The sequence below is a fragment of the Callospermophilus lateralis genome, chromosome 15 (genome assembly GCF_048772815.1).
Source record: "Callospermophilus lateralis isolate mCalLat2 chromosome 15, mCalLat2.hap1, whole genome shotgun sequence".
Taxonomy (NCBI): domain Eukaryota; kingdom Metazoa; phylum Chordata; class Mammalia; order Rodentia; family Sciuridae; genus Callospermophilus; species Callospermophilus lateralis.
In genome coordinates this window covers 63,871,905-63,898,327 of record NC_135319.1, presented here as the reverse complement: position 1 = coordinate 63,898,327, position 26,423 = coordinate 63,871,905, and the positions used below count along the sequence as shown (strand labels likewise).

Genomic DNA, 26,423 nt, shown 5'->3' with positions numbered 1-26,423 from the left:
ACAACCCCAGCCCCTGCAATGGTATTTTAAATGATGAGATGTGTAAACCCTTTACTGAAGTTGTAGTGTTCTGGCAGAGGTGCTTGAAATTAGATTGATTCTAAGAACATAAAACCTTTTGTGAATTTGTACAATAGTGATATAGGTGTAACACCCAGAGGTTCTGGTCCTATTAGTTACTTGGGAATGGATTTGCCTGGATATTCTGAAGAAAGATTTTGGGCATGAAATCTTTCCTGAGCTCTAAAATTCAGATCCTGAATTTGATGTTTTGTTTCAAAGGTCAAAGAAATAAGTTGTAGAGTTTTAAAACTCAGAAGCAAGGTAGCATGGGAATGAATCACTTTTATGCTCTTAACATTATTCACCTGAACATGCATTCATAAATTGACTTACTGTATGCTTTTGTCTCTCAGTAGAAAAATTGATAAAGGAGAGCTAACAGTTGTTGTGGGTGAGCCATGTTGTATTGTCATCTTATGGCTTTTTTCAGCGTGAGAGGGGAATCTTGACCTTAGTCAGAAATAAGCCATAGACTTTAGAAACCAGATTGCACAGAAATTTAGGGAAATGCTTTCTCATAACCTAAGACTTGAGCAATAGTGGGAAAATGACATGAGAATTGGATATCAAAATGAAGTGCATAATATGAAATGAGAAATAACCACAGTGAGGAAAAAATGGAGACCAAGATTAAGAACTACGTATTACTTTTTGATGCAGACTTCAGAGTGCTGTCTCTCAAAGGTGGTCAGAAGAGTACAGCATATCCAAACGTAAAAGAATAATGAAGCTTTATCAAAGTAATGTTAGAAAAACTCCTTTCCTTGAGCTGAGCTGTTGACAGATGCTAAGGCAAATGAGGATTTTGTGAAGATATTTTCACAGCAAAGCCTCCTTAATGGGATCAGTGACAATATCAGCATCAGTATTGTGTAAAAGTTCCAGTTGCTCCATACCAGTGCCAAGACTTGATTTTAACCATTTTAGTAAGTGTGTAGTGGTATCTCGTGGGTTTCATTCCTAGTGACTAATCAGTCATGTTGAAGATATTCTTGTTTGCTTATTTGCCATTTATATATCTTCTCTGATGTCCAAATTTTTTGCTTTTTTTAAAAAAAATAGGTTGCTTGGGCTGGTGCTGTAGCTTAGTGGTAGAGCGCATGTCTTGTACGTGTGAGGAACTGGGTTCGATCCTCAGCACCACATAACAATAAATAAATAAATATTTTGTATCCATCAACAACTAAAAAAATATTTTAAAAAAATAGGTTGCTCATCTTAGTGGAGTTTTTTAATGTAGACACAGTCCTTTGTCTTACATAGTTTTACCTCTTAAATTAGGTCCATGATCCATTTTTGGCTAATTTAGTATGCAGTATGAATTAAAGTCAAGGGATTTTGTTCTGTTTTATTTTGCATATGGCTATTTACTTGTTCAAGCTGCACTTATGGAAAAATTATCCTTTTTCTATTGAGTTGCTTTAGCATCTTTATTGATAAACAATTTATATATGCAGATATATAAATTGTATGTACATATGTATAAATTGGTTTTGGGGTTTTCACTTTGGTTTTATTAATCAGATTGTCTCTTTTTATACCACTGTCATACTCCCTTGATTTTTTTTTTTTTTAATAAATCTTGAATCAGTTCTTTTTCAAAGTTTTGGGTTTTTTTATACTCCATGCATCTCCATATAAAGTTTAGAATCAGCTTGTTAATTTCTACAAAAAGCCTGCAGAAACTGCATTCAAAAGCACATCAAGGGGCTGGGGATGTGGCTCAAGCGGTAGTGCGCTCACCTGGCATACGTGCGGCCCGGGTTCGATCCTCAGAACCACATACAAACAAAGATGTGTGTCTGCCGAAAACTGAAAAATAAATATTAAAAAATTCTCATTCTCTCTCTCTTAAAAAAAAAAAAGCACATCAAGAAGATAATACAACCAATATCTCTAATGAACATAGATGCAAAAATTCTCAATAAAATTCTGGCAAATCGAATATAAAAACATATCAAAAAGATTGTGCACCATGATAAGTGGGATTCATCCCAGGTATGCAAGGTTGATCCAACATAAGGAAATCAATAAACGTAATTCATCACATCAGTAGACTCAAAGATAAGAATCATATGATCATCTCAATAGACACAGAAAAAGCATTTGACAAAATATAGCACCCCTTTATGCTCAAAACACTAGAAAAACTAGGGATAAGAGGATCATAATTCAACGTCTTAAAAGGCTATCTACTCTAAGCCTCAGGCCAACATCATTCTAAATGGAGAAAAATTAAAGGCATTCCCTCTAAAAACTGGAACAGGACAGGAATGCCCTCTTTCACCACTTCTATTTAACATAGTCCTTGAAACACTGGCCAGAGCAATTAGCACTATTTGCTGACGATATGATTCTATATCTAGAAGACCCCAAAAGCTCCACCAGAAAACTTCTAGAACTAGTAAATGAATTCAGCAAAGTAGCACGTTATAAAACCACACCCATAAATCAAAGGCATTTCTGTATATCAGTGACAAATCCTCTGAGAAGGAAATGAGGAAAACTATGCCATTTACAATAACCTCAAAAAAAAAAAAAAAAACAACTTGGGAATCAACTTAACGAAAGAGGTACCATTGGTCTACCAGTCTGTTTTGGTGCCAATACCATGCTGTTTTTGTTACTATTGCTCTGTAGTATAGTTTAAGGTCTGGTATAATGATGCCACCTGCTTCACTCTTCCTACTAAGGATTGCTTTAGCTATTCTGGGTCTCTTATTTTTCCAGAGGAATTTCATGATTGCTTTTTCTATTTCTAAGCTAAGAATAGAAGGAATTTGCCTCAACATTATATAGGCTATCTGTATCTGGAGAAGATAATGCTAAGTGAAGTTAGCCAATCCCAAAAAAATAAATGGCGAATGTTTTCTCTGATAAAAGGTGACTGACTCATACTGGGGTAGGGAGAGAGGGAGTATAGGAGGAATAGACAAACTCTAGATAGGGCAGAGGGGTGGGGGAGGAAGGGAGGGGGCAGGGGATTAGCAATGATGGTGGAATGTGATGGACATTATTATCCAAAGTACATATATGAAGACATGAATTGGTGTTCATACTTTATATACAAACAGAGATATGAAAAATTGTGTTCTATATGTGTTATAAGAATTGTGATGCATTCTGCTGTCATGTATTTAAAAAATAAAAGCAATTAAAAAGAGTATTCAAGTTATCATCAAAAAGAAAGAAGAAGAAGATAATACACCATGATCAAGTGGCTTATATCCCAGGGATGCAAGGTTGGTTCCACATACATAAATCAATGAATACAATTCACCACTTATAGAATTAAGGACAAGAATTACATGATTGCAGCTGGGGTTTGTGGCTTAATGGTAGAGCACTTGCCTAGCACATATGAGGCACTGGGTTCGATTCTCAGCACTGCATATAAAATAAAATAAATAAAGGTCCATCAACAACTGAAAAAAAAAATATATATACATAAAGAATTACAGGATCATCTAAATAGATACGGAAAAGGCCTTTGATAAAATATAGCACCCATTTATGTTAAAAACGCTGAAGAAGCTAAGAATAGAAGAAATTTGCCTCAACATTATAAAGGCTATCTGTAACAAACTCAAAGCCCATATCATACTGAAAGGAGAAAAACTGAAAACGTTTCCTTTAAAACCAGGAAGAAGACAAAGATGTCCACTTTCACCATTATATTCAGTATAGTTCTGAAAATACTAACCAGAGCTATCAGGCAAAAGAAGGAAATCAAAGGGGGATACAAATAGGAAAAGAAGAAGTCAAACTTTCTCTGTTTGCAATGATATGATCCTATATCTAGAAGACCCCAAAAAACCCCACCAGAAGACTTATAGAGCTGATAGAGGATTCAGCAAAGTAGTAGAATACAAAATCAGCACCCATAAATCAGTAGCTTTCCTGTACTACAACTGTGATTCTGGTGAGGATGAAATCAGGAAAACCATCCCAATCACAATCATCTAAGCAAACTACAAAAAACCAAAGAAATAAAATGCTTCAGAATTAATATAATCAAGAAGGTGAAAGATTTCCACAATGAAAATTATAAAACACTGAAAAAAAAAAAAAACGAAGGAGACTTTAGAAAATGAAAAGACCTCTCATGTTCTTGGATTGGCTAGGATAGGTAGCATTAATATTGTCAAAATGGCCATACTACCAAAATCAGTACACAGATTCAGTATAGTCTCCTTCAAAATACCAACGCCATTTTTCACAGAATAAGAAAAAACAATCCTTAAATTCATTTGGAAGAATAAGAGACCCAAAATAGCCAAAACAATCCTGAGCAGGAAGAGTGATGCAGAAAGCATCACAATACCTGATCTGAAATTATACTACAGAGCATGTTATTGGCATCACAATAGGCATGAAGACCATTGGAACAGAATAGAAGATACAGAGGCAAACACACATACTTAGAGCCATCTTATACTTGACAAATGCCAAAAATGTATATTGGAGAAAAGATAGCCTTTTAAACAAATGGTGCATGGAAAACCAGAAAGCCATATGTAGAAGAATGAATCTAGATCCCTATCTATCACCATGCACAAAGGGCAAATAAAAATGGATCAAAGACATAGGAATTAGACCCCAAACCTTGCAACTGCTAGTAAAAAGCATAGGGTCAACATTTCATTATATATGTGGTGGCACCAACTTCCTTAACAAAGACCCCTAAAGTGCAAGAAATAAAGCCAAGAATCAATAAGTGGGATGCCATCAAATGACAAAGTTTCTGAGTATGAAGAGAGAACCTACAGAATGGGAGAAAATCTTTGCCAGCTGCTTTTCTGACAGAGTATTAATATCCAGAATATATACAGAAGATCCTGTCTCAAAATAAAAAGGACTGGGGATGTGATTCAGTGCTTATATACCCCTGGATTCAGTCCCCAGGACAAGAAGAAGAAGGAAAAAAAAGAAACACAAATGTTCAACATGAAAAAATTAAAAGTCTAACATCTCTAGCAATCAGGGAAATGCAAATCAAAATCCCATTCCAGTTATAATGGCAATCATCAAGAACACAAACAATAAAAAAAATAATAAATGCTGGCAAAGATGATGGGGGCGGGGAAGTATACATTGCTGGTGGGACTGCAGACTAGTTTAACCACTCTGGAAAGCAATATGGAGATTCCTCAAAACACTAGGAATGGAACTGCCATATGATCCAGCTATCCCACTCCTTGCTATTTATTAGAAAGAACTAAAATCAATGTACTATAGGGATATAACCACCTCGTTATTTATAGGAGCACAATTCACAATAGCCAAATTATGGAATCAGTCCAGATGAATGGATCAAAAAAATGTTATACACACACACAAAATAAAGTTTTACTCAGCCATAAAGAAGAATGAAATTATGGCATTTGCTGGTAAATGGATGGAAATGGAGAACATAATGATAAGTGAAATAAGCCATTGCAGAAAATCAAGGGTTGAATGTTTTCTTTCACATGTGGAAGTTAAAGCAAAATAAAGGAAAGAAGGGAGGGAAGGATCAGATATAGGGAAGATCAGTAGAGTAGGAGGAGACTGAGAAGGAGAGAGGAGGGATGGGAAAGTGGAGGAAATGGGGAATAAATTTTTAAAAATCATACTATGCATATAAATATACCACAGAGAATTTCACCTTTATAAGTAGAAAGAACCAATCAAAAATAAATAAATTGATGAGTGAAAAGATCCGTTAGAGTAAAGAACATAGGAGGAGGGACGAGGGGTCGGAAAAGTGGGGGGAGCATGAGCTGAAATCAAATCCCATGCATGGGTGAATTTCTTTGGATGAGCCAAACTACTATTTATAACTATAATGCTCTCATAAAATAGATAAGTAAAACTAAAAGCCCACTGGGATTTTAATTGGTATTACATTGAATCTCTAGCTCAATTTGGGAAGAATTGATCTTTCTTTCTTTTTTATTTTTAAGTTGTAGATGGATATAGTATCTTTATTTTCTTCATTTAGTTTTTTGAATGTGGTACTGGGGATTGAACCCAGTGCCTCATTCATGCTAGGCAATTGCTGTACCACTGAGTCACAACCCCAGCCCAAGCAATAACATCTTGGATATTTGAGTCTTTTGATTCATGAACACAGTATATGTCTCAGTTTTTGTATCTTTAATTTTTCTCAGTAACATTCTTTAGATGTTAGTGTTCCAGTTTTATACATCTTTTGCTGAATTTCCCCAAGTTTTTCATATTTTATGCTGTTTATAAATACTATTTTTCAAATTTCAAATTCCAATCATTTATTGCCAGTTTATAGGGAAAAAATTGATATTGCTTTGCATCTGACAACCTTGCTTAAATTCACTTGTTAATCTTAGCTACTTTATTGTAAAATTTGTTGTTAGATCATCTGTGAATAATTATCTGCAAATAAAGACAAATTTACCTCTTTTTTTTCTAATCAGTATGCCTTTTTTCTTCCTTCCTGTCTTCCCGCCTTCCCATCTCCTGCCCTCCTCCCTCTCATTGCACTGGGCTAATTCCAGTACAGTGTTGAGTAGGAGTGGTAAGAGCAGACATCTTTGCCTTGATTCCAGTCATGCGGGAAACATTCAGTTTTGTGCTTGTTAAGATCTGAGCTACAGTTTTTTTTCCAGATGCCTTTTGTCAAATTGATTGTTTCCTTCTATTTGTAGTTTGCTGAAAGTTTTTATTGGGGATGGATGTTGGATTTTGCAGCAGCTTTTTCTCTATCCTTTTGAGATGATGATGAATAGCATTAGTTGATTTGTCTAATTATAACAATTTGCATTCATTTGATAAACCTCAGTTTGTTTTGATGTGTTATCTGTTTCATATTTTATTGGATTTCATTTGCTAAAATTATTGCAAATAGAATGATTTATGAGAGAAATTGGTCTACAATGTACTTATAATTTTTTTCTGATCAGGCTGTGTTTATAGAACAAATAATTCATGTAAAATCTGGTGTTTCTTCCACTATAGTATTGAAGTACAACCTAAGGAAGAGAATGATGAGTGATATATTAATATATTATCTCTGGATAAAATAAATGGGCTTCTTAGATGCTTTTGTGTTTGAGTTGGTAATGCCCTAACCAGTATCATCCCATTTGTCCCTCAGGGTGGTGGCTGAAATGCTTAAATCAATGCTAAGCACTTCTGATAGAATCAAAATGTTAGAAAATGGATGGTAAAAATCATCTTTGAGCAGATGTTGAAGAAATACTTAACCATACTTGCTGTCAAGAATGATATATTTTCTGAGAATCTTACCAATAAGTAGTTGCTATCTATTACCTTAAAAAATAATAATCTTTTCTATAGCATTCCAAAATAGTCCATCTTAGGCCATCTTTTCTCTTTCCAACCCATTCATACCAACGGCCAGTCTGTAGAACAAGTAATACTCATATTCATGGTTTCCAGTTGGTAGATTTTTAGGGTATTAATACTTTGTATTTTTTTTTTTTTTTAGAGAGAGAGAGAGAGAGAGAGAAAATATGAATCTTTTTTGTAGATGGATACAACACAATGCCTTTATTTTTTTGTGGTGCTGAGAATGGGACCTGGGTCGTGCCCGTGCTAGGCGAGCACTCTACCGCTGAGCCACAATCCCAGCCCCAAGTACTTAGTATTTTTTTTATAACTTCTTTTTATGTAGATACGAGAGATCCTCCATGTGAAGTCTTTCCTCCCACCCCTGCCCACTTAAACTGTCTTTCTAGGGGCATGGGAAAGACCTATATTGGTTTGAATTCCAGAGTTTCAACAGTGTATTAGACAATAGTTTTTGCATTCTTAGCTGCTAAATTTCATTTTAAAATGTAACAGTGTGGAAGCTCAATAAAGAAAACAGATATAACATGACTCCTATTGTTGTAAATATATTTTAACACTTTAAATTTAATGAGAGCAATAAAGTTGTGATGAATACAAATTCGTTAATTAGGGGTATGAATAACAGGTTAATCCTATCTCCTTCAATAACCAATTTATTTAGTTGAATGTCAGTAACTTCACAAGTGAGTTAATTCTATGTGATTTTTAACAGCTTTCCCTGAAATCTCAAGATATTCTTCAAATAAACTCATCTAGAACTTGAAATAAATTGGTTTCAGAGATTAATCACTACAATGTTTAACAAACTGCTTTATTTTAAAATCATGTATTAAAAGTCAGAAGAGAAAATATTTTAAATGCTAAACATTGATAATGTCTTGATGAGACTGTGTGTAGGTTACTTGATTTGATTCTTGCTCTAGGTACAGAAGATCCTCCTTCATCTGCCACTCAATTATCTGTGCCACTAAGAGGTTGTAGTAGTGCCTCTCTGCTTGTACAACTTCAAGGAGAGCAAATCTGTAGAGGCCTGAATTGGGATGGGAGAGGGGAGGTAGAATAAAAGATATAAAGTGTAGCATCACAAACCATCCTAATTGATGACATTTACCAGAAGTTCAAATACATACAGATACAGCAGGAGAAACTTTATTCTGAGTTTTGTGTAAAAATGAGTCAGTCGGGCTGAGGTATCCCTAATTCATTAAAATTGGTGTAGAACTCATTTGATATTCTGTATATTTTTAATTATGGTTAAGAATTAAAAAAAAACTTTGTGCTTTAAAATATTTAGTTTGTTTCAGATTGCATATTAAAACAACAACAAAAATGAAAGAAAACAATGCCACTGCTATTCTACCAATCTATTTATTTTTCAGTATTTCTTCCTATGAGCTGTTTTTATAAGAAATACTGAAAACATGTTTCTGTAATCTTAAGTTGAAGCTAATAAAACCAGGAAAACCAAACAAGAAATTCAGTTTTAAAATTGAAATTAAATTCATCTTATTTGTAGAGGTTTTCTTAGTTGACTCGTAAATATTGTAACAGATTCAGAAAGAGACTTTTCTCTCAGTAAAAATAACTAACATAGAACAAAATAACATGAAAGTTCCTAATGATTTTTTTCATGCAGTTTGATGACATATAGAAATTTCACAAAGTTCTTAGTACTAGCTACAGTGAAGCTTTAATAATTTCCTGTCTTTTTTTTTTAATTTATTTTTTAGGTGTAATTGGACACAATATCTTTATTTTATTTATTTATTTTTATGTGGTGCTGAGGATCGAATCCAGGGCCTCACATGTCCTAGGCAAGCGCTGTAGTGCTGAGTCACAATCCCAGTCCCAATAATTTCCTATGTCTTAAAAATACTTCCCATCATTAAAATTTATTATAGCCATTTTCAGGGATTTTTTTTTTTAATGTTGCTTCAAAAGCAGTTCTTTCCTTTTCATGTAATCACTGGATTTTCCACTCTATACTTGTTCATTTCTCTCAGTTTCTTCAGTTTTCATGCAGCTGTTTTCTCACTGTTGCTGCTGTTATTAGAATTCCAAAATGTATAATTAAAAGAGATTTTAGAGGTGATTCAATTCTACTCCATTTTATAGAATTTCAGTGAAGTTATCTGTACTAGATATTAGACAGAGAAAAGTTTGCATGTCCTTATATACCCAGATTTCATAAAAACCACAAAAATAAATTTATTTTCCTAATTATCCACTTTGGTAATAGAATCTCTAGATGGCCTTCTCTTTAATTATCAGGCTGGGATTGTGGCTCAGCGGTAGAGCGCCTGCCTAGCACGGGCGGGACCCGGGTTTGATTCTCAGCACCACATAAAAAATAAAGGCATTGTGTTGTGTCCATCTACCAAAAAAAAAAAAAAATATATATATATATATATATATATATATTTCTCTCTCTCTCTCTCTCTCTCTCTCTCTCTCTCCCCCCCCCCCCCCTTTGAAAAAGAAAAAGAAAAGAAAAATATTTATCTTATTTTTGTAAAGGCATATATATATAGAGAGAGATGCTTTTATTATTAGGATTCCAACTAAGGTATTGTAGGACAGAAAAGGACATGGGCTTTGAGGTTAGCAGATCTGAATTGAAATTCTAACCTTTATACCTACTAGCTGTGTAGTCATGGGAAGTTAGTAATTTTGCCTCTGGGTCTCATGTACTTCATCTGTAAGATAGTAAAATTAGTACTTGAACCTCCATGTGCAGTAAAGTATAGCTAAATAAGTTGGTTATAATGATGAAAGAGTGAGGTTAGATAAGTTAAAAGCAGACAGCTGAGAAGAAGAGAAAAAGAATTCTAACTGGTACAGTATGGAAGAATAGGAAAAATAGGAAACTAAGTGGATTAAAAACAGTTCACCTTGTTTGGTTCAATTCTAACATTTTTTCCTATTTTCATTTGTGTATATCTTGTATAATTTTAGCCCATTCTGAACTAAAACATTTTCTTCTGTGATCAAATTATGAAACTTAAATTTTTAAGTCTTTTATTTGTTTTTATTGTAATCACACACGTTTTTGTTTAATTTGCAGGTGGCTGTTTGTTGCATCTGTTTTTTTGTTATTCTTCCTCTAAATCTTGTTGGTACAATACTTGGCCGAAATCTGTCAGGTCAGCCCAACTTCCCTTGTCGTGTCAATGCTGTGCCTCGTCCTATACCGGAGAAAAAATGGTAAAGTGAATGTTAAATCTTATGTGATTATTTATCATAATATGAGTTCTTAAGACTGTTGTATACATATAACTTTAGAATTGGTATGTATTTATGAGAATGTCTTAAATTCAAGCTTAAGAATGTGTTTGACTTTTCTGTCAGTCTACATTGTTTGAGTGATGATAAGTTATATCTTTGTTTCATTTTCTGACTATTGTGCCATTTACAGATATGCCAAATACTTTGCTATACTAGTGTGTACAGGTGGGAGGGAAGTAAAGTTGGAATTATGAAGGCTTACTGCCCAATTTTGTAAATAAGGTTTTATTGAACACAGCCATGTCTAATTGTCCATTTACTCTCTTTGGCTGCTTATATTTTACAGCATCAGAGTTGACAGACCAGTAGTTATGTCAGAGATCATATTACCTGCAAAACCCAAAATATTTACTATCTGAACCTTTACAGAAAAAGTATGCCAACTCCCGGCTTATAATTTCTTTTTTCTTACCATGTATCTTATTATCATAGACAATATTGACACACATTTATATACATCCTTTTGAGAGATGAATTAAGAATGAAACCGTTAAAGTTATCTGACAATTATATTGTTTATCTTTATTCTGGGATTGTATAAAATCTCTCAAATTCATGTTTGCCACATTTTATGCACAGAATATATTCTTGAGGACTTCCCATGATTCACAATTAATCCTGACAAGGGATGGCAAGCATTTTTGTTTAACAGCTGAACAGATGCCTCTCTGGCAATAGTATAAATATAGTATCCATTCTGTTTGACCATTAGGTTTGAAATTATGATTCTTGATGGATTTTTGAGATAGTTTGTCTTTTTTCAAAATTTGCACATAAAGTATTAATATATTTATATTCCAAATTTTATGCAAATTTGAATAAAATATAGTATGTATTTTTACCTTTTAAAATTAGCACATTAAATATTTGCTGATTTCTGCTAGTCTGATCCCCCCGTCTTAATGATAGACATAAAATAGAACAGTCTTACTGTACTTTTATTTCATCTCATAACAATAAGTAAACAGTAGATTTTTGATTTTATAAGAATAGCTGAACTGACTACATCTTTACAATAAGGATTATATAATGAAAAGCCTTTGTTCTTAGCTATTTTACCACATTATAAATATAACTTGTATGTAAGATACTTATACAAATAGATGATAATTACTCTTTGATCTTTTCTAGGTGTGAAAGCATATAGCTATATGTAGAAATGGAGGTTGAATAAAATAGCCCCTGTAGTTTAAAGGAAAGCAGTTAATTCTAGTCTCAGGAATTGGCCAGGTTCTTTTCTTTCCTTAGATTTGTGCTTGTGAGGGATTTTGGATGAAATTATTTTTATTAGTTATATGATTTATATAAAACCACATAATTACATAGAATAATGGGTTTCACTCATGCAAATAGCATACCCTTCCTAATTTTACCTTCATGCTTCCTCATCCTCCTGATCCCCTCCTCTTTTTCAGTAGCTAGCTAGAAATTTTTTTGAGTTTTTTTTTTCAACTATTTTTTTCTAAATCAATATTAGACTATTTAGGCTCAATGATATTCAATGTTCACCTCATCACTAGAGGGTAAGGTTAAAGCCAGAAGTCACAAAAGTTCTTCTAGTTCCCTCCCTAGGGCTAGTGAAGGAGAAGAATGAACCATAGGTGACCATCCTCACAAGAGAGGTGTCACGTTTAGGTGTAGGAACATGGGAACCAAAATCTCAATACTGTGTCTGACTTTCACTGATTGTGTAACCTTGGGAAGATCACTTTTAGCTTTTGTATTTGTTTCCTCTAAAAAAATGAAAGACTAGATTAAATGATCTTTAAGTTATTTATTTTTTTGCTATCAATTTTTAAAATTTTCTTCTCAGTGTTTTAGTTTGTTCATCCTAGTGCTTTAGTTTAAAGTCTTTTCTGTTCCAGATGCTGTGCTAGGGACTGAAATCCCTAGATGAATAGTTTCTGTCTGCTAGAGTTTATAATCTAGTGATGTCTGATGTGTGTAATTAGTTAGTTACAGAATAGTGTAGCAAGTGCAGCAGTGGACTTAAGTTCACGAGGTGATGGAAGAATAGGAGAAAGGGCCACCTCTTCTTGGGAGGCTCAGGAGAGGCTATAAAGGGCAACACTTGAGCCAGTGCTTGCAGGGAGAGAAGTGTGAGAGGAGAGGTGTTCCAGGTGGGGAATTACAGATTGCAGTCAGTAAACATTTGTTGAACAAATAAGTGAAGTTTGAATTTTTTTATTCTTTGACCCATTGCAGATCAGAACTTTTAATAACTTAATTGTATAATTTGTTGGGGGGGAAAAAAATTACAGAGCCAAGGAGAAAGTGAATACATGACAAAGCCACAGTTTAGGACCTTCCTTCAGATGGGAGATCTGAAGACTCTCTCCTTCCCTATGGCTCTCTGTGTAGGTGCCTATAGAGTCTTAGAAGTTATTGAAAAGAAGTAACAAAGTAGAAGTAAACATGTAGTCCTGGGGTTTTGCCAGTGCCAAAGATTTTGTTCCTTAAATACTATCTCAGGCTTTAATGTTGGAAGGAAAATTAATTATAACCTATGGCTAATATGAAGTCTTACCTACGTATTTTGTGCCTCTTTGGAGTTTGGTTTTTCTTTTACTGGTTTTTTTTTTTTTTGTTTTTGTTTTTTAAGTGTTAAACATCCCCTCTCTATTATCAGGATCATATTAGAAGTTTACTGTTAATTTTAATATTTTCCAGGTTTATGGAGCCTGCAGTTATCGTTTGCCTGGGAGGAATTTTACCTTTTGGCTCTATCTTTATTGAAATGTAAGTTTGGCCATTTGTTTATATTTTGAGGGATTTGATTGTAATGAGAATTTAGTGGATAGGATAGGTATAGAATCTTTAGATGAGTTGGCATCTGTATTAGTCCACTTGTGTCACTATAATGAACTACCTGAGGCAGCTAATTTAGTTCCCAGTTTGTGAGGTTCAGAGTTCAAGATCAATCAGGTGAACTCATTGAATTGGCCCCTGATCTGGGCAGCAAATGATGATACATCATGATGTGTGTGGGAAGAGAAAAAAGGAGCGAGAGAGACTCTGTGTGTGTGTGTGTGTGTGTGTGTGTGTGTGTGTGTGTGTGTTTTTAAGAGCACACCCCCAGTAACCTAAAGACCTTCTCCCAAACCTAGGCCTCCATCTCCCACATCTTCCACCATCCTGGAGACTAAGACCTTTAATCACAATGGATCCTTAGGGGACACCCAGTCCACACCCATGCCATTGTAGCGTCTAACAGTCTATTAATTCTGTGCCTTCCAGAAAGGGGTCTGCATAGGCTGTCTAAAGGTGATTGCCCTGTTTTCAGATATTCAGGTGAAGTGCATACTTTTTGTTTTGTATTCTAGGCCTCTCACTTAACAGGAGAGCTAAAAATTCAAAGCATATATGCTAGAGAATGGGTAGGCCTGCTTTTGATCACATGTATGATGGAAGGAATTTCTGATTTTTATTGTATTTTTGAATATTTTTGAAAATCCAAGGAACTAGGTAAACTATTACCTATTAGTCTAGATTCTGAGATCATTTGATGTCACTCTGAGGTTTCTTTCCTACAGACCTCAGGAGTGCTGGGAAGGTAGTAGTATATGTGTTTGGGGATGAAGGTTTGTGCCCGCTTATTATGCTTCATGTCTGCATCCTTCACCATTGCAAAATATAGGCCTTTATTTTCTCTGTGGCCCTGTATTCCTTGATGGCAATGTTCTGTTTATTTTAGGCAAGGTATTTCTTTGTATAGGACTTTCTCAAATACTACTCTTGGCTCCAGCCCACTAAATTCCAGTCTTTGTGACAACTCTAAGTACCCTTACAGGTTTCCAGATGCCATTGAGTACAGTAGAAGTTCCATAACAGACATGATTGGTTTGGTAGTGGTTACTTTAAAAGGTTGGTTTATGTAAGAGAAATATTAAAAAGATAACATCTATAATATTTTAAAATAATTAAATGTACATCTATCCATTGATTTTTTTTTTTTTTTAATATATAGAACCAAGATCTTACTTTGCTTATTGGTTGCAGTTTCAACCGTTTTTTTTTTTTCTATGACATTCATAATATATCTTCTGTGTTTTTGAGTCTTAAAGTAGAACAAGAACATAAAGAACCATCTGAAGCATTCTAGATTTGTCTATTTGTCTCACAGTCTTTTTTATTTTATTTAATTAATTTATTTTTGGGGGGGTAGATGGACGCAATACCTTTATTTCTATTTATTTATTTTTATGTGGTGCCGAGGATCGAACCCAGTGCCTCACCTGGGCTGGACAAGCGCTCTGCCACTAAGCTACAACTCCAGCCCTGTCCTTAAGTCTTTTATAGCCATCTCACCCATACTTAATTTTATAGCTTTTTTAAAAAAAATTCACCTTATTAAATCTTTCCAAAACATTCAACACACTTCATAGCAGCGACACATCCTTTTTATAAATGCTCTAGTGTTTATTGGTTCATGTAACATTTAACTAAATTGTCTGTTAGTCAGTATTCTATCACTTGACAAATGCCTGAGATGAATCTACTTATAAAGAACCAAAGCTCATGGTTTCAGTCCATAGTTTCTTGCCCCCCTTGCTTGCCGAGGCAGCTCATCATAGTGGAAGCACGTGGCAGAAGAAACTTCTTTACCTCATGGTAGCCAGGAAGCAGAGAGAAGAGAGAAAGAGGACGGGGCTGGAGTTCCACTGTCCCCTTTAAGGGCGTCCTCGGTAGTAACCTAACTTCCTTCTACTAGGCCCCACTTTCTAAAAGTTTCATAGCACTACAGACTGGCCACTAAGTAATCAACACATGGTGTTTGGGGGATTTTTAAGTTCCAGATCATAATATTGCTTAATGATACTATGAGTACAACTAAATAATACATATGGTTGTCAGCTACCAGCTGCGAGTACACTGAGCATTAGTTAGTACCTTAGAGGAAAACTAGAATGTGTGTCACTAACTTATGGTTTCATTGCACAAGTTTAGTAACTACCTTTGTACTTCTAATCTGGCACTGCTTTGTGTTCTCACTCTGACTTGACCTCTCTGCTGTTCCTCTTCTGCCCTTGACACCATTTTTCTGGATAATGTCACTTTCTGCTTTCCTAGGTACTCTGTTCCATTAGATAGCTTCTTCGTTCTTTCTTTAAAGTTGCCTCTATTTTGAACACCCTCAAATTTATTCTCATAGCCAAGGGATCTTTTTAACCTGTCAGTCTGTTTGTGTTACTTCTTTGTTAAAAACTTTTCATTTTTATTGAGATGGGGTCCCAACTCTATAGCATGGCTTTCATAATATGAACTGATCCTGTTCACTGACTTAGCTCTTGCCTCTTCATTTAAAGTTCTGTCTATACTGAATTCTTTTGAGTTTTTCAAAACACAGGGGATTCTTTTATTTATAAAGTCCTCTGCCTTTTCTGTTGTGTTCTTTTCTGTTTTCTTTTCCTGTGTCTAGATCATTCTGCTGGCTTTCCCCACTCCATGCATGCCCTATCCGGATCTTCTTACTGACGTCACCGCAGTGTGCACCCAACCAAAACTAGGAGATGCCCTCTTGTGTCCATTGGGGTATTGCGTATCACAGTGGGTAGTGATTGTCCTGTTCTGATGTTTCCCGATTAGCCAGGAAATGTCCCTGAGGGTAGAGATATTGTTTTCACAGTGCTATTTTTCCTACCTTCCTAGCTGATATGTAGTATAGGGCTCTTGTAAATATTTGTTGAAAAAATGAATGACCATCAGATTAACCAACAAACAGAAGAGAAAAAAAAAGAAGCCAAGCTAAAAGGCCCCGTTCTGATTTAGTGATGACTTGAGTAATAGATTTAGAGTAAAAAGTCTTTTTTTCTAATGAAAAATCTTTCTGCTTTCCCTCACTCTTGTCTGAAGACAGGGTAGATCTTCTTTGAATTTTCTCTTCCTAATCTTACATCATACTATTACTCTACCAAACTTATTTTACATACTACTATATTACTCTATCAAACTTATTTTTCTATTTGATAGGATGTTTATAAGATACACTGGATAGTGTATCTATAGGCAAATGAAAGAGTGAAAGAATTGACTTCATTTTACAAGTACAGATTTTTCACTGTTTTCATTTGTTCTTTTCCACATTTAATTCCTTTAAGCTTCTAATTTATTCAATTTGCTTAGAGATGAATACCTTATTGAAGAATCTTGAAAAACTATAAAAAATATTTTTATGATAATTTTCAAAAATTTAATAGATAAGAAAGGGTAGGGAGACTGTTGGAAGTTACTAAAAGAAAGATATTGATATAAGTGAGGTGAAAATGAGAACTAAGATGTGAGAGCAGAGTTAGCTTCAAGAATGAAGACTAGAAACCTGTGTCTATATTGCATTTTCTTAGGTATTTCATCTTCACGTCTTTCTGGGCATATAAGATCTATTATGTCTATGGCTTCATGATGCTGGTGCTGGTCATCCTGTGCATTGTGACCGTCTGTGTGACCATTGTGTGCACATACTTCTTGCTAAATGCAGAGGATTATAGGTGGTAAGTACTTGTGAGCAGAAACCCTTAGGTTCATAATATTTTATGATGAGTTTGCCTGTGAAGTATATCAAACAGAGGAAAAGATTTGGATAAAAATATTGTTACTTAAGATAGCATAGAGATTTTTTTTTTTTTGGTTATAAAAATAAGGAAGATTTTAGAGGAAAAATAATTTCAATCAGATTTTTTTGTGCTAATGTTAGAGAGGAAATATTTTTGTAAAGTGCTTAATGTGGAAGGGTTTTATGAGGAAGCATCTTTTAATTTTAAGCAGGAATAGCATTAAGTCTGAAAAAGGAAATTTTTTATATTTCATGTCACTTATAATAGGGAAAGTGAGAAAATTCATGATCTCCCCTAATTTTTAGGCTCTCTTCTTATTGACTTTAAGCACTATGTACAAACATTTGTTTTTTTTAACATACAGAGTTTTAAAGGATTTTTTTAAATAAAATTCTTTGCTTTAAAATTCTTGTTTTTAGTGCCGTTCATTTAAAAGTGTTCTCTCTTCTTTTTCCAGGCAATGGACAAGTTTTCTCTCTGCTGCATCAACTGCAATCTATGTTTACATGTATTCCTTTTACTACTATTTTTTCAAAACAAAGTAAGTGGAGACATTTTTTTATTTTTTCTTTTCAGTTAGAAAATTAAGGCATAAGACCTTATGTTGAAAGCAAAAAAATATGTATACTATATGTAGTTATTTTGTTTTTTTGCAGGATGTATGGCTTATTTCAAACATCATTTTACTTTGGATATATGGCGGTATTTAGCACAGCCTTGGGGATAATGTGTGGTAAGTTCTGAAATTCTTGGAACATTATGAGTAAAAGTTTAAGTGTTCAAAATTAGAAAAAATAGTAATTAGAAATTAAGAAAGTATTCTGTTGCTTTATCAGGACGCCAAAATAAATGACCTTCAATTCTTTTGACTCTTCCTCCAAACCTATTTTATCACCTTAATTTCTATTTTCATAGAAATTTTTAATAATTCCATACCACAATTAGTTTTTTATTCATGTTAAGAATTGGGATTTTTAAAGTTTTGGTTCGTTGGAAAGAATCATGTGTAGGCAGGTTAAGGTGTTGCCCAGATGATTTCTGTTTGGAAGATCCTCAGACTGTTGATAAGAGGTACCAGTGTGTCGAAGGCAGCATGGTTTACTGACCGTGAGTACATACATGGTTGTCTGTAGACTGGGCTTCACTTCTTACTGTGCCACATGTATGCTCTGCACCTTTATCTGGTACTCCCTAGCTCTCCAAGCCTCTATAAAATGAGGATAATGCTACTTGTTTCATGGGTCTATCACAGTCTTCTATCAAAAGGAACACTAGTTATCACTATATGATACAGTCCCTATCAAGTGTGAAATACCTAGAAAATAAAGAACTTTTGGAAGCAGCATGTTGAATGGAAAGGGCATGAACTTTCCAAAAGTCCAAAAGGCCTAAATGAGCTTTCCATGCTGCTGCTCACCTTTTTTGTGGTCATGGAAATTACATTGACCTACGACCCCTTCTCATCTGTAAAATGAACATATCTTTCAGAGTGGTTGAGAGGAATAGTGTCATGTGCAGGCAGCATCAGAGGTAGTGCCTGGACTGTTACTATAAGAGAGAGCTGGTTACATAGGAGAGACATGGTGAGGAAGGGGAAGAGCTGAGCTGAGGCTTCTGGGGTCAGTCAGCCCTGAGTATGAATCCTGTTATCCCTACTTAACAGCCCATGCTTTTTTAACTGTTCTTCCTCACCTTTCCTCATTTACAAAATTTACAAAATAGAAATAAAAACTACCTCTTTGAGTTGTCAGAGAGTTCAGTAACTAAGTATGGGTAGTAAGTAGAGTTCTTACCTAGCAGATGAGAGGCCCTGGATTTGATCCCCAGGTCTGGGGGGAAGAAAGCAACCCATCACCACCACCACCCCCCCAAAAAAAAAAAAAAAAAACTAGACGGTGTCATGTATAAGCATCTTAATATCCTCAGGCAGTTAGATGATTCCTTTAATGTTATTGGCCATCCTTTCTTCAGAATATTGCTCATTGGACTCCTCTTTATTTGAGCTCTTTCTTGATTGTCATCAGCATTCAAGGAGGTATAGAATTAGGTGATTCTGAAGTGTGTGAAAGTGTTTTTGGCCTTGACTTTTTCTATATGTGATCGTTGGAAGATCTAGAGAAGTATTATCTTGTCATTTACAAAGAAAATGGAATAAATCTAGCTAAATTTTTTTTTTAGTGCTTTTCCCAGTGAAATTTCATCTTGCTTCCTAGAAATCTTGGCAGTTCCCTGCCACATTGGCAGTGTACCAGTGTTCATTCTTAAATGGGTTTTGTATGCCTTTGGAGCTGGGTGAGGGGGTAGAGATTACTATTCAGACTGGAACTGATCATCATCATACAAAAATTATGCATACCCATCAATTTATGTTGCTGTAATGTTTAATTCAGTAATTAAAAGAAAGCTATGTGTTTATTAAAATGTAGAAAAAAGAAACAACTACATCAAGTTGTTATTTGTTTAGATTGTTATAGTCTGTATATAATGAGCATAGCATTTCTATTTTAAGGAAATTAAAAGTGCATCTGTCTTATTCCTAAGACATTTGCTTTTCTAGAGGGCATATTCAGCATCCTTTATAATAACGTTTTATAAAGTTATACTTTTATGAGTTTATTCTTGAAATACTCATAAGATTAGGAAAAATGATTCTCTAGGTCTATAATATTTTGATTTTAAGCATATCTGTTCAAAGGGGAACAATATTTTGTACATCTAGAAAATTAGATTTGGTTATTGAATTTGTGTTTTATTTTCCCAGTGAAGTTTTTTGATGGTAATTAAAATTTTATAGATATTTTTATGTTCTAAGAATCCAGGTTTATTTTTATAAAATTGAATGATTTTTATCTTACATTAAGAATTTTATTAGAACTTTTTAAATGCATTATCAGTATTTTGAAGTGTAATATCATTATTTCATATTATAAAAGAAATATCTGTCATTGCAAAAATATAGGTTTATGTTGTCATTTTGGTGGACTTTTTGCATTTTTAATATTTCATTATGAAGAAAATTTTCAAACATACAGAAAGAGGGACAATAATGTATACAGTGAGACCCCATGTACCCAATACCCAATATCAGTAATTATTGTCTCATGGCCAATCCAGTTTTATTTATATCTTCATTGCACTCCTTTTATTCTGATATTAATCTCAGGTTTTATGTCATTTTAGCTGTAAATATTTCAATGTATCTATCTCTCTAAGCATAATTTTTTTCTTTTAAATGAACCTTTATATATTTATTAAGACCTTTATTTATTTATTTATTTATTTTTATGTGGTGTTGAGGATCAAACTCGGTGCCTTGTGCATGCAAAGCAAGCACTCTACCAACTGAGCTATATCCCCAGCCCTCTAAGCATAATTTCTTAATATGACAAAATATTCAGTGAGTATTCAAATTTACCCAACCTGTCCCCACTTGCTTTTTAATGCAGTTTGTTTGCATAATAAGCTAATTAAGTCTCATCCATTGCTTGGTTTAAATGTCTCTTGGTGAGCTGGGGATATAGCTTAGTTGGTAGAGTGCTTGCCTCACATGCACAAGACCCTGGGTTCAATCCCCAGCAACATACACACACACACACACACAAAATACACAAATGTATCTCGGCTCTTCTGACTATATATGGTCCTTTTCTTTTCTCTTGCTGTTTATTTTCAAAATATTTATTTATTTATTTATTTAAGTTTTCCATATTCTGGTTATATCCCTGCTGATTGTATCTGTGAGGTGTCATTTAATGTTTTACCATGAGTGTCCCCCAACCCATATTTCCTATTAAGTACTAGTTAGAGCTTTAACCATTATAATCCCCAGTACTTGTCCAAGAATACTTAACAGCTTAACAGGTGGTTTGTAAACTTTCATTATATCGTATTGTGGGCCTCTCTGTATGTGAGGTTAGCAGCCATTGACAATTATTGCCTACCTGAAATAATTAATTAGTGGTCATAATAATCTAATTCTGTTGTTACTTTTGTATTTATTAGGTGGGATACTTCTATATGGAGAGCCTGCCTTCATCAGCCATTTGGTTACCTTGAGGGTACAGTTCATGTATAGGAGATGCAGGGTAGATACATGTTTGTTTCTTTGCTTTCATTCACCAGTTGGGTGAATAAAAGATGGTTCAAAAGTGACCAGTTAGGCACATGTGTGTGTACCATTTTTAACTCATGGACAGTTTACCTTAAAACTAAGAAAACTGAGCTAGATAGTGAATTCCTAAATCTAGTAGAGAATTTTCTCTGACACTTATTCTAAAGAATCCCAAGTATTTGTAGTAAGGAACTATCCAGTTTGTTCATTCGTTCAACAAATACTTATTGAGTACTTTTTCATGTACCAGTCACTATTTTAGACATGGGAGGTAGATACTTTATTAATAAAATGACAGATATCACTGCTTTCAAAACTGCTGATTTACTTACCTGTATCTCTTGTCCATTTCTTCAAATATGTTATCCTTTCTACCACAGACACACAGCTTCTAACTTAAACATGAGAAGATGTCAGAAAGTACCTTTTCTCTAGAGCTATAGAAGCCACTGGGCCAGGGTTCTATGTTCCTCTCTGAGACTATCCCTCTTCACTTCTTACTTTTTTTTTTTAATGTTTTGTTTTAGTTGGACATAATACCTTTATTTTATTTTTATGTGGTGCTGAGGATGGAACCCAGCACTTGCTAGGCGAACATTCTACCACTGAGCCACAACCCTAGGTTCCCCCCCTCTTGTGATATATCAATTTCATAGTTACTGATTATACAAGTAATAATTGCTATTTGATCAAAAAAATTACATAGTTCAGTAAGTTCAGAGAGAATGCTAATGTAAAGACATTATCTTAGAATAATGTTCGTGTAAATAATGGATACTGCTCTATGTTTGTTTTAAAACATCTTATTTTATCTTTGCAGGAGCAATTGGTTACATGGGAACAAGTGCCTTTGTCCGAAAAATCTATACTAATGTGAAAATTGACTAGAGACCCAAGAAAACCTGGAACTTCGGATCAATTTCTCTTTCATAGGGGTGGAACTTGCACAGCAAAAAAGCGCAAGAAGAGATTTGGGCTTAACACTGGGTACTTTGTGGGTCTCTTTCGTGGATGGCTTAAAGTAACATCTATTTCCATTGATCCTAGGTTCGTACTGACTGCTTTCTCCAACTGTTCACAGCAAATGCTTGGATTTTATGCAGTAGGCATTACTACAGTACATGGCTAATCTTCCCAAAAACTAGCTCATTAAAGATGAAATAGACCAGCTCTCTTCAGTGAAGAGGACAAATAGTTTATTTAAAGCATTTGTTCCAATAAAATAAGTAGAGGGAAACTTGGATGCTAAAATTTCATGAGTAGAAATCTTCCTGGCACTTAGTGTTTCTACATTATTGAAAAATGATGTTCCAGAAAGATTACTTTTTTTCTCTTATTTTTACTGCCATCGTCGACCTATTGTGGGACATTTTTATATATTGAATCTGGGTTCTTTTTTGACCTGTTATAGGTTTTTTTTCTCCTCCAGTTCAACTGCATCCTTTTTTTAAAAAAAAAAAAAAAAAGAGAATTAAAAAATATTAAATTCTGCATGTAATATATCTGCTGTCATCTTAGTTGGACCAGCTTCCCATTTATTTATCTTAAAATTATCCAGTTATATCTTAATTCCATCCAAAGAAGATACAGTCTGAAGATAGAGGTGTACTCTCTACAATGCAATTTACTGTACAGTTAGAAAGCCAAGTGTTAAATGGAGAAGATAAGTTGTTTTTATTAAACATTTTGAGATTTAGATAAACTACATTTTAACTGAATGTCTAAAGTGATTATCTTTTTCCCCCAAGGTTAGTCTTAAAATCTTTTTTTGAGTTTGAATGAAGGCTTTACATAAGAAATTATTAAAAGCAAGGGGGGTGGGTAATAAATGTACATAACATTAAATAATGTAACGTAGGTATAGATTCCCAGATGCGTTTGGATGTACAGATGGACTATGGAGTACTTTTTTCTGATGATGATTGGTGTAGAAATGTGTGAATTTGGGTGGCTTTTTACATCTTGCCTACCATTGCATGAAACATTGGGGTTTCTTCAAAATGTGTGTGTCATACTTCTTTTGGGAGGGGGGTTGTTTTCTTCTGTTTCTTTTCTGAGACTCCTACAGGAGCTAAATTTGTAATTTAGGAACATTTAATTTTGTTAATCCTGTCTGGGACACTTAAGTAACATCTAAAGCATTACTGCTTTAGAATGTTCAAATAAAATTTCCTGACCAAATTGTTTTGTGGAAATAGATGTGTTTGCAATTTGAAAGATAACTGTTCAAAAGGCAATATTACTTAATGCCAGTTATTTTTTTAATAGACTATAAAATATGCCTTTCTAATACAGAGGACCCTCACTTCAAAATCCCCAAACTGTCGTACATCTAGATTATCCAGTATAGTCACAAAGTGAATGACAAACCTTTTGAATGAAACTATGGTGCAAAATCTGTTAGGTTGGTATACCGTGTAAAGTGGGGTGGGGTGTAAGTGGTTAGCAAATATAGGTTACAGTTTTCTAAGAGATTTTAATTTTGATTACATTTTTCCCAGAACTATCCATAATGTAAAGTTTTCCTAGAACCACTGAGTTTCTAGTTTAATGGTTTGCTATGCAAATGACCACCTAAAACAATACTGTATATTGGTATTTTTAGAAAGTCTCAAATCAGTTGTATTAAACCTTAATGTGAAAATCATGTCAATAATAATTACATTAGATGTTTTCATTACAAAAATATATTTCTATAAAGTAATGGACTCCATATCCTATGTTGTGGCATATAAGACCTATGAAGAGTGAATTTCTCACCTCAAGTGTGGTTGATATAAACAAACAGAAACTGTAGGTAGAACTTCTTTTTCAAGACAGAATGTGATATTAAATGTAATCCACTGGTTCTTCCACTTTGTCTTCTCACCTGCCTTTATGATCTTGTAAGAAAAGAAACTAAAAGGCAGTATTTAATTGCTATATTGTGTAATTTTTTAACATGTTAGAGCACTTTTAGTATAAGAACATAGGCTATCTGATGGAGTATAAACTGAATGGCAGGTAAGATATAAGGTTGAGAATATGTTTAGCTGCTTTCAGTTGCACCAACTCTACTAAGTTGAGCTGTATTTGACATTCTTTGGAATCTGAAAAATGATTTTCTAGTTTCCAAATTCATTAAGAATATTAACATTAACATAAATCACTTTGAAAAGTCCTTTAGAAAAAGGCTCATTGGTTTGTGGCTTCATAGAGAGGTAAAAATATATGTGAGTCTTGAAAAAGATATAGTTTACAAATGGTTTAGCTCCCTAGCACTCATCAGTTGTAGAATAGTAAAGTAGAATATTATTTAAGTTAATTGAAAGGTGGGGTTTTTCTGCACTCCATCAATGCTGCATATGTCTTCGATTTGCTAACGTTGGCTCAACTGACACTTTGGACACTATCAAAAACTAAGGATAAACTTTCTCTGTCTTTAAGCATGCTTCTCCTGAAATTTAACTACATTAGTAGTTTACATTGCTTCATATCTGCTCATCCAAGGGTAGGATAAAGTAGAATTGTAACAAAAGGAAGGTGGTAAAGTTTTCTTCAGTATGTACCATGTTGGGTTCTTAGATGGTACTGGGTTTGCCCATAAATCAAATCCCATACTCTTAAAATTCATTTATTGTGGTGATGTCTGAGCCTAGTGAATGGTATACTCGGGTATTTTCCTCTGAAAGTGGATAGACCTCTTTATAAAGGTGGTTGCTGCAAATTCCAGTTCTTCCAAAAGCCACTTTTAGGGTTTATCCACAAATTATATTCATTTTGATGTAGCTTTTGTTTCCTAAATGTTTACCAACCACCATATGCCAAATGTCTTGCAAATAAATATTATTTTAAAGTGTCCTCAATTTTTACAAATGTAAAAAGATACAGCATATTAATGTAACTTGTTCAGGAAAAGCTACATACTGAAGGGCTTCTGTATATGAATTCTAAGGGGGAAAGGCCTGTTTGTAAAAATCTATACACCGCAGTTCCATCTGGGTTTTAAGTTTAGATTTCAGTGTGTCTTAGTGCTTCATTCTATTGGTTTATTGGAACATACAATAAGTAGGAATAGTGCTGTATAAAAACAAATATTAATATTTTATAAAAGATCTTCATTAAAGTTCTATAATTATGAAGCTATGTTTTAATAATCAAGAGTTAATCAGAGAAGTGGAAATTTAGGAAGATTGTTTGAAAATGTGTACAGAAATAGACTAGATTTGCAGATAGAGTAGATCAGAGTTAACATTATACCTGCAGAGATTTTGTAAGATTTAAATTCAGTCTGAGTAATAAGTCTAGTTCTCTCCTTTGAGCATTCCCTAAAAGGTATCTGATTTGACATTCTTAGAGCTGCAGATAGAAATACACAAAGACAAAAATAAAATTAAGTTCTCATTCACTGTAAGAAAATGGCAACAAGAAACTTGTGAAACTGACTTATAATGAAGTATTGGTGAACTAGGCTCGTAGTAACTGACCGACTAAGCATAGTTTGTGTTTACCCTAGTTCTTCAGTTTAGGTTATTTGAGAGTTATAAAGGTTATTAAGAGCTTAAGGCAAGGAAGAAAACATGGAATTCTGTTGGAAGGACAACAGAGCATTCTTGGAAAAGCAATCCCACTTGGGCTTTCCATCTGTGTTAAACTTGAACCTATAAATCCCCACAGAGCATGGACAATCGACAGAGTTGGAAGGAAACAATTTTTGCCCGATGATCACTTCCATTTTGTATACACCCTTGGTTTGTGTAGGCCATATTCTAGCTGGCTTTTCAGTCATAAAAATCCAGTATATAATGTATCAGATACAATTGAGGTTCTAATCTAGTCTGTTAATTTATCTGAAGTTGGATTTTTAAAAAGTAATAAAAAGTTAAATGTACTTCCCTTGGATGCTTTGTTTCTTTCCTTTTTGAAACAGGTGAACCAAGCGTAAGGGATCACCAACTATTATTGGCACACATATTAAGAGATTACTGATAGCTTTCCGCAGTTAAATTGAGCAGGAGTCAGAAACTGTTGAGAGCCAGGTAGTAAATAATTTAGTTATTGAAGGTCCTTCGGCCTGTCACAAGTATTCTGTCACAAAGCAC

At 34.2% G+C, this 26,423-nt stretch overlaps 1 protein-coding gene across 1 annotated transcript in view; it reads left to right on the top strand.

Moving 5' to 3' along the window:
- Tm9sf3 (transmembrane 9 superfamily member 3) overlaps positions 1 to 26,212 on the top strand; it is a 65,498-nt gene extending 39,286 nt beyond the window's left edge. Inside the window, exons 10-15 of the mRNA XM_076834491.1 lie at positions 10,460 to 10,599; positions 13,351 to 13,419; positions 17,022 to 17,168; positions 17,689 to 17,772; positions 17,888 to 17,964; positions 22,163 to 26,212. Coding sequence (XP_076690606.1) covers positions 10,460 to 10,599; positions 13,351 to 13,419; positions 17,022 to 17,168; positions 17,689 to 17,772; positions 17,888 to 17,964; positions 22,163 to 22,230 — 585 coding nt within the window. The 3' untranslated portion in view covers positions 22,231 to 26,212. The remainder of the gene's footprint in view (positions 1 to 10,459; positions 10,600 to 13,350; positions 13,420 to 17,021; positions 17,169 to 17,688; positions 17,773 to 17,887; positions 17,965 to 22,162) is intronic.
- Positions 26,213 to 26,423: the final 211 nt, after the last annotated feature.